The 12,753-nt window shown below is 46.3% G+C and overlaps 1 protein-coding gene across 1 annotated transcript in view; it reads left to right on the top strand.

The window, feature by feature from the left end:
* CATSPERB (cation channel sperm associated auxiliary subunit beta) overlaps window positions 1-11,346 on the top strand; it is a 72,603-nt gene extending 61,257 nt beyond the window's left edge. The window contains exons 20-24 of the mRNA XM_048484628.1: window positions 2,296-2,406; window positions 4,480-4,618; window positions 5,230-5,330; window positions 7,640-7,714; window positions 11,095-11,346. Of these exons, the coding sequence (XP_048340585.1) occupies window positions 2,296-2,406; window positions 4,480-4,618; window positions 5,230-5,330; window positions 7,640-7,714; window positions 11,095-11,346 (678 nt within the window). The remainder of the gene's footprint in view (window positions 1-2,295; window positions 2,407-4,479; window positions 4,619-5,229; window positions 5,331-7,639; window positions 7,715-11,094) is intronic.
* The last annotated feature ends 1,407 nt before the right edge of the window (window positions 11,347-12,753 follow it).

Raw genomic sequence — 12,753 nt, 5'->3', positions numbered from 1 at the left:
TCTCAAAATATAGGATCTCTTTAGAGGTCTACTCTGCATCAGAATCACTGTGGGAGGTACCTGGAGTCTGGGATATGGCATCAACCTGGCTCCGTTTCAACACAGCAAAGATACCATGATAGAACACTTGTTAGCAGTGTTCATGTCCTATCTCACCCTTTTGACCCCTATAGCAGCTTCACAACTTTTCAAAAATGAGATGAAGAATGAATATTGCTTTAAAGTATTTTGGAAAAAGTGGATAGCCTGCTGAAATGGGGATGGGGGACACAGTAATGGCTGCACAGCTGGTAATTCAGCTTTCTATTTGGTATGTGCATGAAGTAACTTGAGAAACCAGGAAGATATCATAGGTGAAATACTCACTGTTTTCTCACCCTCAGAGCAGATACTTCTACCTGCTGCTTGCAGAGGTGTATCTAGGGAAAATGTAGCCTGACGCATGTCCGTGCACACACACACACTCCGTATGTGCAGCTGCCGTCCCCCATATTGACCAAACAATGTTTTTTGCATCAAGTCATCTCAAAGTCACCATAGCAGGAGGGGTGTGGGATTTTTGACATTTGACCCCATATGTCCCCCTGGGTGGTACGCCCCTGGCCTTGGGTCACCCAGCTGGCTTCATGTGAGGGAGCAGGAAATCAAATCCCATTCTCCAGATTAGAGTTTAACACTTTTGACCACTACACCCCGCTGGCTCTCTCCATCTCCAAATGACTCTCCTGTCCACCCCACTGGCCCAGAAGAGCAGACTGATACAAAGGTCATATGTATAGTGGTTACAAAGTCAGACCATGACTGAGGAGATAAGGATCAAACTCCCACCAGCCATGAAGTTCACTGGGTGGTCCTTGCCCAGTCACTTTTGCTCAGCCTAGCCCACCTCGCAGGACTGTCTGGAGGATGACCCACAGCTTTTTTGGAGAAAGGGTGGGGTAGAAATGAGATGTCTAGGGGGTGACAGTGCAGCCCACTTGATTTTATAGTGAGTGTTATGGATTTCGATGATGGAAACCGTGAGAGGCAGGCAGATAAAGACACATGATAGGCAGACAGACATAGGTGGATGGATAGACAGATGGATGTAGTTAGAAAGACAGAGACATGGACAGTGATAGGAAGAGAGAAAGACAGACCCAGGCAGAAAGACACAAATGGCCAGATAGATAGACAGATGTAGCAGGATAGACAGACACAAATAGAGAGAAAAACACACACATACAGCGATAAGCAGATAGACAGACACAGATAGATGGACAGAAAGAGACAGAAAGAATCAGAAACAAACACACATTCAGATAAGTGGACTAACAGAGATGGAGATAGAAAGACATGTAGGCAGAGATAGACACAGAGAGATGTAGAAAGAACCTGAGATAGACAGACACACACACATACACACACACATGGCTCAAAGCCGTAGAGGCCGCCTCCAGGCTCTCCCAGCCCGTCGCAAACCAAGGGTGTGCGTTGAAACCTCCACCACCACCTGCCAGGTGTGCTCCTGGCGCAGCAGCCGCTGAAGCTGAGAGGATCGCGGCAGGCTAGGAGAGCCCAAAGGGGGGCGCTATGGCCAGCAGCGGAGGGGGGAGCCTCACCCTGCCCTTGAACCATGGCCTCGGGAGAGAGCCCCACCACTCCAGGCCCAGACAACCGACCCTTTCCTGGCTCTACAGAGGACTTGCCCAGCCAGGGAGGGGAGTGGTGCCAGTGCCACCTCCTTGCCTGCCAGAGCATGCCTCGAGAGCCAGCGAGACAAAAGCTGGGCGGGGGCACCTCTCTGTTGGAGGGGTGTGTGCGGCAATTTTCTGCCCTCCATGTGACTAAATGGCTAATGATCTGAATTGTAAGTGTATTTGCAGTTTTGTATGCCATTAAAGATTGAATTGAATTGAATTGACTAAATGGCTTCTGCTCAGGGACTCTCTGGGGAGCACGCCACTGGCTGCTTGCATTCATGGCATTCCCAGCTCCCCATTTATATTTATGGTATGTCCCCCTAAGATTTAGGATGTCTCCAACAAAAGTGAATAACTTTAATTATCTCAAATAAAAGCACTTGGACTGGGCATAACTGCACCCGCCACTATCATGATGCTACTGCAACATAGGTACATCATATTCTGTGATGCTGCATTGTTGTGCCTGTGCCCTGCATACATTGTGACACAGATCCAGTCACAAGAACATTAAAAGCAATAACTTTGCAGTCATTTTTAATGTTCAAAATTTTGAAATGATAGGAGAAACTGAAATTCCTTTTTCTTTTTTTTTTTGCATATCTTTCTGCAGGCTTCTGGGACTTATAAGCAGTGTGCTGACAAAAAAAAGCGGTCTGAATGTGGTTGTACAAACAATATGAAGCTGTCATTCTATGTTGCCTTTTCAGACTGCAAGGAAAAGGTAAGAACTGCTTACCGCAGTATTAGAAGTGTTTTTATATGGAATGAAACCCAGTAGGATGCTCTGGAGAATGCTAAGAATGATACAGTCCCACATATGTAGATGGCAGCTCATTGTCTGCACTCTAGTACATCTATGATGCTCCTCCCACCCCGTTCCCAGCCATTTCCCCTCTTCTCTGTTGCATCATGCTCCTGCCTCTCTTTATTGCCCCACTGTAGTCAGGTTCATGTCTGGCTAAAGAGAGTGTCCTGCAGTTACTTTTCAGATGGTAGCCATCTTCAGTAGAACATTGAGATTCGAGTCCAGTAGCACCTTAAAGTTAAAGCATCAGGTCATTACTGGCTCATGAGCTGATGTTACATCATTACTATTACTAAACAGGCTATGTTTATGGGGTGGTTTGCCATAGCCTTCCCCAATCATCTACACTTTACCCCCAGCAAGCTGGAGGATGGAAGGCTGCCTCAACTTCAGCTGGCTACCTGAAACTGATTCCCGCCAGGATCGAACTCAGGTCGCAAGCAGAGCTTTAATTACAATACTCTGCAGTTTACCACTCTGTGCCATGGGGCTGTAAGCAGTTTAGAAAGCAACAAAATTGGGGGGGGGGGTAAACTTTTGAGTGTCAAACATCCCTCCTTCTGTCACTCTGCAGTTATTAGACAACAGGATTATGTGTTACAATTTTTCGCTGGCCAATATTCTTTTGGCAAAGAAGGCTAATAACAGATGGTCTCCTAATAGTTGGTGGTATCTCAAGTGCTTGGAATAAGATACCAGTCAGAGTTTGGGAAAGGCAATGTAGGGAGAGAACAGAAAAACAGCAAAAGTAGTTTGTGATTTGAATTGGGAGATTTTCTTAGTAGAGCAGGGCTGTCACCTTGTGGTGATTGTATAGATTGCTGTCCTGGGATCTGCTGCTTGTTGAAGGAATGCCTGTTTAATTCTACTATGTTCTGTGTGGTATTTATAAATGCATCCATTATCATGCACAGTGTAGGTCTCCTGTGTTCTTGCTTCCAAGAAAACAAAACTTGCATTGATTACTGCATATTCTCAGTGCTTTTGGAGATGCCCTGGGATTTTTCCTTGTTTAGAGAAGGGGAAAGGAAGGTATCTCCTGTCCTGGATAGCCCAGACTAGCCTGATCTTGTCAAATCTCAGAAGCAAAGCAGGATTGTCCTTGGCAAGTATTTGAATGGGAGACCTCTAAGGAATACCAAGGTTGTGATGCGAAGGCAAGCAATGGCAAACCTCCTGTAAATGTCTATTGCCTTGAAACCCCTACCGGGATTGCAATAAGTCAAAGGTAACTTGATAGTTAAAAGTGGGGAAAGCATATAAGACATACTGCTTTCCAACTGCTCCAATACAGCCAGATGCATGACTCAAGGCAGTGGACAGACACACAGAAGTCTGCTTCACATGGTGCTGGGATGTATTTCCTGTCTGTCCAGTGGATGGCACAGCCTTGGTCAAGTTACACCCTGTTGATCTCCAGAGGCGTAGCTGGGCCAAACTGCGCCTGGTGCACATTTTATATCCCCCCCCCCCCGCAGTGCCCCCCCTTCCCCCCTTCCCACACTTACCTTAGTTCCTTTCCTTTTTGAGAACTTTTTCAGGCTGCAAAAGGCCTGTTCTCAGTAAAAACAGACTAATGGGAACTATACTTCCCAGGAGACCTTGTGAGCCCCAAGGTCTCCTGGGAACTGTAGTTCCTCAGGGCGTTTTTACTGCGCACAGGCCTTTTGCAACCTGAAAAAGTTCTCAAAAAGGAAAGGAACTAAGGTAAGCTTCGGAGAAGGAAGGAGAAACTCTTGAAGCGGAGAATTAGGGGGGTGCCGTGGGGGGCACTGCAGGGGAAGGGGGGAAGGGGGAGGGGCCTGGGGATGATTTTCCACAAATTGTGTAATTGCAAGAGTGTTTAATCAGATCAGATAAGAAACCTTTTAGCAGATTTGCCATATCTAACACTGAAGTAGTCTCATTTAAACCCATGCACTTTGAAAAGTATGCTTAGCTGTATTTTTTCCCCCTAATACTGGCTATTTGTTTGTAACTTCTCTTCAGGCGATTCGGATGAAATACCCGGTTGTTAAACTTCCCCTCCATTTCACTGTTGAGAATGAGAATGGAATTGTAAATTTGTCATCTCCTTATTTTATCACAATAAAAGAAGTCAACAACAGAACAAACTGGGAGATTATAGGTAGGGGAGGCAGAATATTGAATTACTTGGATAAAGAAGATAGAATGAGTTTCTGCAGTTTGCTATCAATTGAAAGCCCCTGTAGATCACCAGCTTTTTGTGCATTCATTTGGACATCTTGTTTCACTGAAGGGCAATAATTGCAGGAATTATCACATAGGGGCAACCCTATCACAGCCCCAACATCAGTGCAGTGGCCGCACCTCCTCTATCTTGTGCTTCTTTTCTAAAGGAGGTGTGTAACAAAGACCCATAGGGGAGGTGGTTTCAAGTGATAGACAGGACGGAAATGGTTAATTCCTGCCCGGACCTGATTGGCTGGAGATATCTACATTGCCCTCTGCTGCTTGGAGTTGTGGCAGGAATATTTTGCCCCCAAGTCAGTGGCCTGTATGCTGCTACAGCACTTCCAAGGAAAACCTGGAAATAATTTTTCCTTGGGCAGCTCTAGCTTACGATGCCATATCTGTGACACTGCTCAGACTCGATGTATACCTTTTATAGATATACTTGCACAGTCCATGCCTACTTTACAGGATGCAGTCTTCACTGAATCATATGCTTTGGAGAAATATGGAAGTACCGCTGAGGATTGTTTTACTATTTTTCAGATGCCAACCAAACATCAAGCTTGTTAAAAATGAGACGCTATTTGGCAGATACGCTCGACGCAACGCTGTACACCCCAGAGGGTCTCACTCTATACATACATGTAAGTTTCAGATAAACGACATAATTTGTACAAGAAAGCCAAACTTGAACACCTAAAGTCCTTCAAAACTCTGTATCCACTGCATCCACTGCACATTACCATTTCATATGGGGGTCTAATATTTATAAGCAATATTTGGCCACAGTAGCACACAAAGAGTATCAAGAAGCAGAGTATCTTTGCATTTCCTGTGACAATGCAGCTCTGGACAGATAATCAGCTTGGTGTGTACATATGCAGATATAATTTTCTTTTCATATTGTAACTTTATGAAATAATATTGCAGCCTAAGTAGTAAGTTTTGAAAGTATTTTGGAAGCCAGGAGACTGACAGTAATGGCTTCTTTAAAATTATTTCCAGTGGTTCGTGCTGTCTGCCAACTAAAAGCGTGGCACAGCCCGTTGAACTGCATAGGAGGTTTCATGGTGACTGGGGATTTCTGCAGTTTTCATGCTTTCTACATCACTTGCAGTGGCGAAGCTACAACGGGGACATCCAGGGACACTTGACCCGGGCGCCCCACATTCAAGTCACATGGGTGGCGCACAATCGCCCCCAAACCCCTCCCCCTTCCTGCCTCGCCTGACCTCACCCCAACAGACTTCTCCCGGCAGAGCCGGCTGAAAGAGCAGTCTGTTCGGGACTTCTCCCTCTGCTGGCTGAAAGAGCACTCACTGCTTTCCAAGGAGAAAGGTTGGTCTCTCTCTCTCTTGCAGAGGCGAGCAAGCCCGTTGCTCGCTCATGCAGGGGTGAGAAAAGCCCTTTCGTAGCCCTTGCAGGAGCAAGCAAGCCTGTTGCTCGCTCTTGCAGGGGCAAGAAAGCCCTCTCGACCGTCCTTGCAAGGGTGAGCGGGGAGGGAGGGGAGGCTTCTGCAGGGCCCCTGCAGGCACAGCTGGGCCTTTGGGGTGGGGGAGGAGGAAGGAAAAAGTTAGTCAAGGTCCTCTTGGGCCTATCAAAAGTTAAAGTACAAATAAAGAATACTCAAGAACTGATAAGTTTGCCAGGATGAGCTTTGTTTATAATATCATGGAATGAGGTCAATAATGTGTCCCCCCACCCTTTATGGTTTTGAAACTTTGCACAGGGTGTTCTTTTGGGGCTTCAGGTGGGGGTGTTCTTCTTTTTCTATTTTTTTGAGGATTTGGTTTTCTCTGCCCCTGCCTCAAGCCCCAAAGGGCTCAGTCCCACATGAAGGATCGGGCTTGCTCTCCCCTGTCTCTACTGTCTAACAACCCCCAAAGGGCTCGAACAGCAAAGGCAGGGGGGATCCTCCATGCAGGGCTGCTCAGGAGGGCTTAGGAGATGGTGCCAAGGATAGCATGCCTTAAAAGTGGCAACAACACCACCACCACCCAGCAATCGGCATGGGCTGAATCGGCCTCCCAACTGCCCAAGTGTTCTCCTCCACCCATGAGAGCTGCTTTTAGATCTCTGCAGGGTTGGGGTGTTCTGTGCCATGCAAGCCCACCTAAGTTCCTGCATCAATGGAAAGGTGGGGAGCACTTGGCAGGCAGCAGGAGCCAAGAGTGTGAAGATAACTTTTTTAGCAAGGAGGGTGAGGGAGAGAGAAATGCTTTAGCATTAAAATGAGCATTGAAACACTCCCCCCCCCCCAAAGAAAGGTGGCAGGTAACATCTGGAGAAGCAGGGGGTGGGCAAAATGGTGACTCCTGTCAGGGAGGAATCCGCAGGGCACTTCCTTGGATGTAGATCAGAGGCATGCAACCTGTGGCTCTCCAGATGTTCATGGACTACAAATCCCATCAGCCCCTGCCAGCCTGGCTGATTGGCCAGGCTGGCAGGGGCTTATGGGATTTGTAGTCCATGAACATCTGGAGAGCCACAGGTTGCAGACCTCTGATGTAGATGAAGAAATGCAGGGAAATCCCACTGCAGAGCTGACAGCCTCAGGGGAAGTCTGGTACGCATAATAGGCCTGTGATTTGTTTCAAATTCATTTTGCAGTTGTTTTTTTGCATATGCTTTGATTAAATGGCAAAGTTTTTGTAGTACTGTAACAAGATGTCCAGGGTATGATCTAAGCCAGGGGTCTGCAACCCCTGATCTAAGCTAAATGCACATGACGTATCCATTTTGCTGAAGTTGCATAAGTCTGGGTATGGGAGGTATCGGGAGACCTGCTGAGAGTTTCATGAGGAAAAAAAGGCAGGACAATTTGGTTATTGGCTCTTGAATGAATTTTAGTTGTTGCAGTTTGAGGAAATTGACACAGCGGTTAAAGGGATGCAACTATATACCTGACCCTTGCATATCTTACTACATAGTGATGACTTTTTCTTTTCCACAGGGATCTGAGCTTTTCCATTTCAGGGTAGCAACTGTTCATGGAGTCTCCTTTTGTAGCTTATTTGATGAATTTCAGGTACACTGAACAATCATTAACGTTACATAGCAATACGAAAATATAAACAATAAAAGAGGGTATGGGTTTTTTTAAAAATATTCATGAATATTCAGGTATTAATTTCAACAGATATATTTGTTAAATGGCGATCAGATTTCTGATGGTGAAGAATATACTGCCAAGGAACAAATTCATCTGGCATGAGGGGCAATGGCATATCTGAAGAAAATGGAGTCCAGGGCAAGTAATGAAATTGTACCCCCAGGCCCCTCCAGAATTACATTCTCCCCCACCCCAAAACTGTGCTCCTACTTGATCTGATCAAGGTGGCTGCTGGGCGGGTGCCAGGCAAGCGGGGCAGGCTAAGCATGTAGTGGGCAAGTGACACAGGCTAGGCAAGTTGCTCGCAAGTGGCACACAATGACATATCTCGGGGGGCTAGAGAGGCCAGACAACATGGGGGTGAATTTTGGCCACCCGCCTCCTCTTTCTCCCCCCGCCCGCGCCAGTTCAACAGCTGAATTTGCCCACTCGCCCAGCCCACCCACCTCAACCCATGCCACTTGCCCAGCCTGTACTGCTTGCCTGTCATTGGCCGGTCCACCCTGTGCCACTTGCCCACCATTTGCCCAGCTTGCACCACTCAACTCACGCCACTTCTTCACCCAGCCTGGATCAGCCTGCACCACTTACAAGGCCCGGTCTGCACTGCTCTCCCACCCTGCTCTGCTCACCCTTCACTGCTTGTCCAGCCTGCGCTGCTTGCTTGCTGCTCGCATGACCTAGTCCATCCCCCCCCCACCAACCCCCCCCCCCACCTACTCAGATCAGGTAGGGGTGCAATTTTGGTGTAAAGTAGCTTAATTCCTTTTGTTCCACAGCCGAGTTTAGCTGAGATGGTGGTCCCAGGTTTCACTCTAGGGCAGAAAGAAGTGTCCTCCAACACTCTGGAAGAAGCCTTTCGGAGATAGGTGGTTGATCTCGAATTTGTCTCCTTGATCTGGAGATGACAATTAGGCTTGAAAGGCCTCTCAGACCTGATAAACCCCCAGCTGGGTCTCTCTGCTTTCACAGAGAGGGCAGTCGCTTCAGCCCCACACCAGAAGTCAATCAGATAAGAAGTTTTTGAAGGACCTCCACCTCTGTCTTCATTAATGTAGAACCCACAGAAGCTAGTTCCTCAGGCACAGCAGGAAGAAATCTCTGGCATCCCGTTGCCCTAGTGTCTGACCCAAGCTTTGGTTCCCATACCCTCCCATGTATCTACCTCAATGGGATCAATGGGATCAGCTGTCATGTTGTTTACAATATCTATTTACACTTATAGTCTAGTTGGGGATAGCGGGATATAAATCCAATAAATAATAATAATACCCAAGACCATCAGATCAGAGCAGCATCCTGCACCACTGACATCAACGCACGACTTCATGCCCCTGGTGCTAAGCAAACAACTTCCATTGAATTCAGACAAAAGTTGTACACAAGGTTCCAATGTCAACTCTGAATTGCTGTCTATTCTATTTTCCGATGATGCTATTAGTGATCAATCACCCATACTGCTAATATAGGCCTTGAAAGTACTCTGAACAACTAATCAGGATGGCCAAGGCCTTCGAATTGGACTATCTCTCATTGGAGCCAAAGCCCTTGGATCTGATCCTCAAAGTCTTTTACAATTCTAACATAGGTCCAGCAGCTTTCCCCATATTCCATGAACTATTGGACATTCCTAATAATATATGGGCCAAACCTGCTTGGATCCTGCTTCAGCAAAAAAACTGGAGAACTTATATACAGTTAGGAAAGAAGTGTGTGAATTTCTTTTTCAGCACTCCCAAGTTCACTCTTTGGTGGTGAACGTACTATTTTCTAGGCCAGGGGTAGGGAACCTTTAACACTCAAAGAGCCATTTGGACCCGTTTTCCACGGGAAAAGAAAACACTTGGAGCCGCAAATAATTTTTGACATTTAAAATAAAGATAACACTATATATATATAGGGGTTTTTTACCATTTACTCCGCTCATTCTGAGAAGCGCATAGATGCGCCCGCCCTGCTGCCTGCAGGGCGGGCAAGGATGAAGCCGGTGGCTTGGCCTCGCCGGCCACTGGAAAAGTGCCCGCCCTGCTCCAATGGGGCGGGCGAGAGGGGAAGCCGACGGCGCGGCCCAGCCAACTGTGGGCAGTTGGTGCGCCCGCCCTGCTGCCTGCAGGGCGGGCAAGGATGGGGCCGGCTGCTCGGCTTGTGGAGCCACAGTGCAAGGGCAGAAGAGCCGCATGCGGCTCTTGAGCCGCAGGTTCCCTACCCTTGTTCTAGGCACAGGGTGGGATCACATTCCTCTCCCTTTGACAAAAACTGCAAGTTTGAAAACTTGGGCCAAAAAATCTATTCCTCTGGAGCATTAGGGCCAAGGCTGAAGACATATCCTTTGCAGAAAAGTTTTTCAGTTCCCGAACAGATGTCACATTAGGCATAATATGCAATAATAAGTTAACAGCGAAGTCTTTAGGGAAGTCTTTTAACAGTGAACTCCTCAATCTGCTCTTTTATACAAACAGCAGTATTTCTTGAAGCATTCTTATCGTTACGGTACCAAAGGCCCTACAGATACCAGCCTGTTGAATAGCAACAGTAGCAGTACCACCCTCCTTATGTTCCTCTGCACCAAAGGAAGAAACAGCAGGGTAAACAGTGAGGCACACAGACAACGCTGATGCCTGGGAATTACTTTACTAGGAGGCAATTCCTCCTATAACAGTGATAGCGAACCTTTGTGAGACCAAGTGCCCAAATTGCAACCCAAAACCCACTTATTTATCGCAAAGTGCCAACGCGGCAATTTAATCTGAATACTGAGGTTTTAGTTTAGAAAAAATGGTTGACTCAGAGGCGTGCGTTACTTGTGAGTAAGCTTGGTGATAGTAGGTAGCTTTGCTTTGAAGCAATCGTTCAACTCTTCCAACGGGTGAATCACGACCCTAGGGGGGTTTACTCAGAAGCAAGCCCTATTGCCAGCAACCGAGCATACTCCCAGGTAAAGGATCACACTTTAGTTCTTCACATGTTAATCAGTGGGGTTTAACAGCACTTAACAGGTTTACCTACACTGATTCCCCAAAACTAGGTCTTAGTTTTAATGCTAATCATCAAGCCCAGCGGCCCAGGCCAGCCTAGATGTGGGGGGGGGGGGTTGGGGGCGACTCTGTTTGCGCGTGCCCACAAAGAGGGCTCTGAGTGCCACCTCTGGCACCTGTGCCATAGGTTCACCACCACTGTCCTATAACAAGGCTGGGAGTACAATTTTTTTAATGGGGCAAACTCTGCAGTCACCCAGGGATCATTCATTTAGCTTTTAAAAAGAACAAGTTTTAAAACTGTTGTGTTTTCTGTTGCAGATTTATGTTGATGATGCTCCATTGGCTTTCCCAGGACAGTATCTTATCAGTTCAATTACAACTGTACTATTAGGATTGTTTGTCTTTGTGGTATTTATTGTGGAAGCATATGAAATTAATGTCTGGAGCTTTTTGAAGAAGAAACTAGGTGTAAGCGTCAAGAAATCAATAGTTTCTGTCATTTCACCTTCGACAACTTCAATTGAAAATACTGAAAAATTACTGCCAGAAGTTCCTGGTTCTGCCATTTAGTTGACAGTAATTTTATACACTAGCATAAGAGCAACTCTTCCATCATTACTTGGCCATGAAACTCAGCATTGGTTAGGAAAACAAGTTATTTAAAATCTTTTGAAAGATTGAAACCTGTGGTTACTGTCACGCTAAACAGAATTTTACTGGGAAGGGTAATATTAATAAATATATAACCACTTCTCTGAGTACCATTTATTTCTTGGCTATAGGTTTTGTAAAGTGCGATAAAAATTGGTATCACTTGTTATCACTGAAGATACAGTGAAAAGCTAGTGTCCTCTTGAACATTAGAGAAAGCAGTGACCAAGCATTATAATAGGACTCACACCTACTTTTCGTACATCCTCTTCTGTCTTTTTTCCTCACATTGAAATTCACATTTGAAAGTCTCATACTGCAATTCACGCTAAACCTTGACTCCCCAATCCCTGCAAACATTCCCCATAGAATTTTCCAGCACCATCCCATTGCTGATGAAGGGCACTGTGATTCAAGCTCATATTGAAATAAATGTTGTTAGTCTTTAAGATGCCTTCAGAGGTGTAAGCAAAGAAATTCTTTTCTGTCTTGTTTGCAGTCCTCCTTGGGAGTTGGACGAGTTCTGTACTTCATTCATTTGCCAACTCAAAACTAGGGAACACTTGACAAGGATGAATTTTCCTAGGTACAGGGTAGTCCTATTCTGTCCTCAACAACTCTGCTGTGTGGCATCTTATGGGCATTTTGCAGAGAGGAAAGAGAAACATCTGCCCACGAGGCACAGCCCACATAGTGAGCACACCAGCGGCCCTAGCAACCTTAGTGACACCTACCAACAGAGCAGTATGCCATTGATGTCTTTGTGAGTAGGCCACATGGGTGCAGCCAACACACTGGATGCAGCCAACAGCATTAATGTGGTCAGGGCCCCTTTGTGTCAAACTCATCCTCTCACAGATGCCACCAGAAGACAGGCAGAAAAGAGATGCTAGGCCTGCAACTCCAAGGCAGGCTGACGGCACAAACAGCAGAACTTCAAGTGTTAACAGGGTGTGACATGCCTCTGAAGATGTCAGCCATAGGTGCTGCAAAATGTTAGGAACTACAACTATTAGAACAAGGCCACCCAACACAGAAAACCCACAATAGCCTGCAACCACAATGTTTGTCCCTTGACTGTTTTCACCAAGGTCCCCCGCTGCAATGCCTCTTTCACTGCTGTTCTTACCATCAAAGTGCAAGAGGTTGAGACTCCACAGTTTTGGCTGGCAAAGCAGTGATACTTATAAGAGCCAGTGTAACCTCAGCTTGTGGGTTCTGTGGGGCAGTACTTGGAAGGAGTTGCAAAGAACCAAATTTAAACAAAACAGTTTACTTTACTTAACAAATAACACTTTTAAAACATTTAACATTTACACTTTGCAG

This window comes from Sphaerodactylus townsendi, linkage group LG02, assembly GCF_021028975.2.
Source record: "Sphaerodactylus townsendi isolate TG3544 linkage group LG02, MPM_Stown_v2.3, whole genome shotgun sequence".
NCBI classification, from domain to species: Eukaryota; Metazoa; Chordata; class Lepidosauria; order Squamata; family Sphaerodactylidae; genus Sphaerodactylus; species Sphaerodactylus townsendi.
This window is presented reverse-complemented; position numbering and strand designations above follow the sequence as displayed.